At 27.4% G+C, this 4,270-nt stretch overlaps 1 protein-coding gene across 1 annotated transcript; it reads left to right on the forward strand.

Annotated features, from left to right (window-relative positions):
- Positions 1–1,150: 1,150 nt before the first annotated feature.
- LOC101262198 (NO FLOWERING IN SHORT DAY-like transcription factor) lies at positions 1,151–3,546 on the forward strand. The gene is given in 4 exon segments (NM_001329575.1): positions 1,151–1,839; positions 2,358–2,525; positions 2,644–2,811; positions 3,083–3,546. Coding segments are annotated over 4 exon segments (1,032 nt in total). The 5' UTR covers positions 1,151–1,230; the 3' UTR covers positions 3,170–3,546.
- The last annotated feature ends 724 nt before the right edge of the window (positions 3,547–4,270 follow it).

Below are 4,270 nucleotides of genomic sequence, written 5' to 3' on the forward strand. Positions count from 1 at the left end.
TAAATAAAAAAATTATTTTATTAATTTATTTCTTTAAAACGTTTTGAAATTTTTGAATTTTTAAAAAATAAAAGAAAGAATTGTAAGGGTAAAACAAAAAATATTTAATTAATGTTTTATTATTTTTGTAAATTGACTAATATTATACGAATATTTATAATAAAGTGGACAATTAATATGGAATGATTAAATATAAATTCAGAAGAAAAAGAAAAGAGTTGATAAATACTCATTATGTTTTATTACTTGTCCACTTTTTTTTACACGCTCTCTAGAAAAAATATAAATAAAAAGAAATAAGTATTTACTTCATCCTTTTAAATTTTTTTTGTCTCACAATATGATAAAAATGGATATTGAAATATATTTTGATTTCCAAGAGAAATTCTTCAGTTTCATATCATTTCAATCAGCAAGATTTTTTGAATCATAGCTTTAAGATAGAGTGGCCTAATCTATTCATGGTTACGTTTGATTTAAGTTTGATCATAATTTAAATAAATCTTATTCAAATCAAATTATCCTATTAATAAATTATCGAACTATGATAACTAAGTTGACATGATTTAGTATAAATATCGCACACTTCAACTAATTATATCATATATTCATTATCTTTCATCATTACAATATTTTATAAGTATCATAAAATTCTATTAATAAAAATTTTAATATATGAAAAGAATACCTAAGATTTTATGTTTAATTATTAATCCACTTTATTAATTACTTAGTCATACCCTTAAATGCGCAAATTAATTCTTACCTCGATTTGACATTCATTGATGTAACTATGGAGAATTGAATGTGGTGTATTTCCAACTACATCCTAGTATTAAAGAGTTTTCCAATTATTTATAGTGTTTAATTTTTAGATAATGTATAATAAATTATTACATTTTTTTTTTATAAAGAGTGTGAGATACGTTAAAATAACACTTATGAATATTTATTTTCTCAACAATAATAATTCTAGAAATGATAGTTCCCTTTTCAAAAATTTGCCCTTAACTTTTAAGACAAATTCCAAATTTATGTAGTCCAAGACTATAGGTGATAAATGACAAATGATGCCCCCTAAATAAAACATTACTATAAATCTATAATTATTCTTCTTCCTATATATATCCTCCACTTTATTCATTTTATCAAGGTCCCTCCCTTTTACATTAATACCCTCCAAGCTCCTCTCTTCTTTTTCTTCCAACAAAACTCCATAGGAAAAAAAAAATGGAGTATTACAATGAGAATGGGTTCTTAGAAGAATTATTATCTCTAAGAAGTGAGTCATGGGATACTACAAATGTAGTCCCTATGGAAATGTCTCATGATTTTTACAATAATGTCCTCAACTATGATAATATTCCACTTCCTTGTACTACTACTTCTAATTCCTTTGAAGGGTATTCATGTAATTTGCCATTTGACCAACAAAATTTGATAAATTGTGGTACTTCATTTTGTAGTCCATTTTGTGATGAATTGTCACCACCATCTTCATTTCCTTCTCAAGATGATTTTTCATCAATTTTGGATGATGAAGTTGGGAACTATAGTTTTCAAAATTTGGAAATGGGGAATAATAGTTGTAATAATGATAATAATAGTAATATTGTTATTCCTTGTAAATTGGAGGAAAATCAAGTGTGTGAAGGTGCAGGAGGAAGAGTTGGTGGAGCTTCAAGTTTTAACATTGGTTTTTGTCCAGAAATTAGAAAGTCAAAATCAAAGAAAATGGAAGGTCAACCTTCAAAAAATTTAATGGCTGAGAGGAGGAGGAGAAAAAGGCTTAATGATAGACTCTCTATGCTTAGATCAGTTGTTCCAAAGATTAGCAAGGTATTTAACTTAATTAAACCTTCCTTTTCATTTATTTATTTTTTGAGAATTTTTATTCAAATAGCCAGTCAGATTCACTGTGTAGGTTTCGTTCAGGATATATAAATTATACACACTTATGCACATATATGATAAATGAATCATACACATATTATATATCGATTAATTGTTTCTTATTTAAGTATAACTAAATGAATAAAGCAAAACCTTAGAGAGGTAGAGAAACTGGTAAAGTCGTTGTCACAGGTTTAAATTCTTGAAAACAACCTCTCGCATAATAAGATTGTCTAATAGATTCTTGTGATTAGTCAGGCCTATCTCTGAATCACGCGCATAGCAAAAATTTTAGTGCACCACACCACCCTTTTTAAGTAATTGGATGGGTGACTATTTAGGTAATTCATCTTTTATCAGGTCACTTGTAAAAAAAATTTGGTACTATCCATGTATGCAACCATTTTTTTTCTTTTTGTAATTATAATTTTTCTGATGTTAATTTACATTTTTACCCTTGATAGATGGATAGAACTTCAATACTTGGGGATACTATAGACTACATGAAGGAGCTACTAGAGAAAATCAATAATTTGCAAGAAGAAATGGAACTTGGACCAAATCAACTAAGCTTGATGAGCATTTTCAAAGATGTAAAACCAAATGAAATGCTTGTGAGAAATTCACCTAAGGTGAGTCACAACAACAATATTTATTTATTACATAAAAAAAAAATTTCACCATCATTATCAGTATCGCTTTATTTGAAGCCGTCTCGATCTAATTATTTTAATACATTTTTTTTGGCAGTTTGATGTGGAAAGGAGAAGTGTTGATACAAAAGTTGAGATATGTTGTGCAGGGAAGCCTGGTCTATTGTTATCAACAGTGACCACACTGGAGGCTTTAGGTCTAGAGATTCAACAGTGTGTAATCAGTTCATTTAGTGATTTTGCAATGCAAGCTTCTTGTTCTGAGGTACAAAACTCTATGCACCTTTTTTTAAAAAAAAATAAATATGAGTCAAGGACGTAGCTATAATATTAGATATGTTTAAATTGTGAATCTGTATTTAACGATTCATTAAATATGTATAAATATATTATTGTGAGTTGAGTTACTAAAACGAGTTATGAGTTGGATGACAAGTTCGACGATTCAAATTAATGTGAAATTTTTTTTCTTCAAATTAATGTGACATGTTATTTGACTAAAGATTTTTCTTCTTTTTTTTTAATGATTGTGATAGGAAATGGAGCAGAGAGGAGTTGTGAGTTCAGAAGACATAAAGCAAGCATTGTTCAGAAATGCTGGATATGGAGGGAGGTGTCTGTAAGAAGCCATGTGGACTAAATCTAGAAGAAGAAAAAAAAGGGAAAAGTTTTTTTAATTTTTTTTTTTGGATTTTCTATCGTTGTCTAAACTGTGATTGAAGTCCGAAGTAAATTTGAATCATGTGGTGCATATTTAGTGGCAACGTCTTCAACAGGAGAATCGAATCCTTCTCTATACCAAAGACTCTGACTAAAGATGAAACAGTGGTGACACTATAATCTATATTTGATTTAAAAATTATTATTATTGGTTACTTGGTAGGTTCATTGAATTTGTGTATTTTGACAAGTTAGGATTTTTTTTTTCTCATTAAAGTGAGGTTGAAATAGATTGTTGTGATTTTTCTCATCTAAAAAATTGACTTGTATTAATGCCAAAGGAAATTAGTAATTGTAGCCAAACAATTTGTACTTAAATTATAAACTCCACTTCAATATGTTAGTTAGTAGAGTATATATGGATGTCGATTCATCTAAAATACATTATTTTAAAGCGGGATATGAATATATTCCTATAACTTCTATAACTTAAAGATATATATAGTAAATCCTAAAAATTTTAAATATTGAACTATCAAACTTTAAATTCTAAATTTGTTTATACTGCTACAACTAAAGGTAGACTTGCATTTATGGTACATATATTATATATCGATTGAATTCATATTAAACTCGTATCTATATATATATATATATATATATATATATATATATATATATATATATATATAACACTGTATACTCTCTTGATGATAAAAGGCATCTTTGTTTTATTCATGGAGACGTTCTTTGTTAGTTTTGTGAGGGGAAAAAAACAAATTATTCGATGATTCTAGCTAAAGAGAAATAAATATTCTAAAAAGTGACAACAAATAGACGTGGACAAATGAGTTCAAGAGGAACTTTATGCCTAAAATAAACTCCATCCACAATTCTTTTTGATAAGATAAATTAAAGCAACGATAAAAGTAGCATAGTCTGGAATTTCTTAAAAGGTATTTAAAAATATTAGATTGTTATATTAAGGTATTCAAAATATGTTATCTGTTCACTTTGTATATTATTTTACTTGTACAAATATTATTTTCCGGACAAAGGGCATC

Source organism: Solanum lycopersicum, chromosome 4, assembly GCF_036512215.1.
Source record: "Solanum lycopersicum chromosome 4, SLM_r2.1".
In the NCBI taxonomy this organism is placed as follows: Eukaryota; Viridiplantae; Streptophyta; class Magnoliopsida; order Solanales; family Solanaceae; genus Solanum; species Solanum lycopersicum.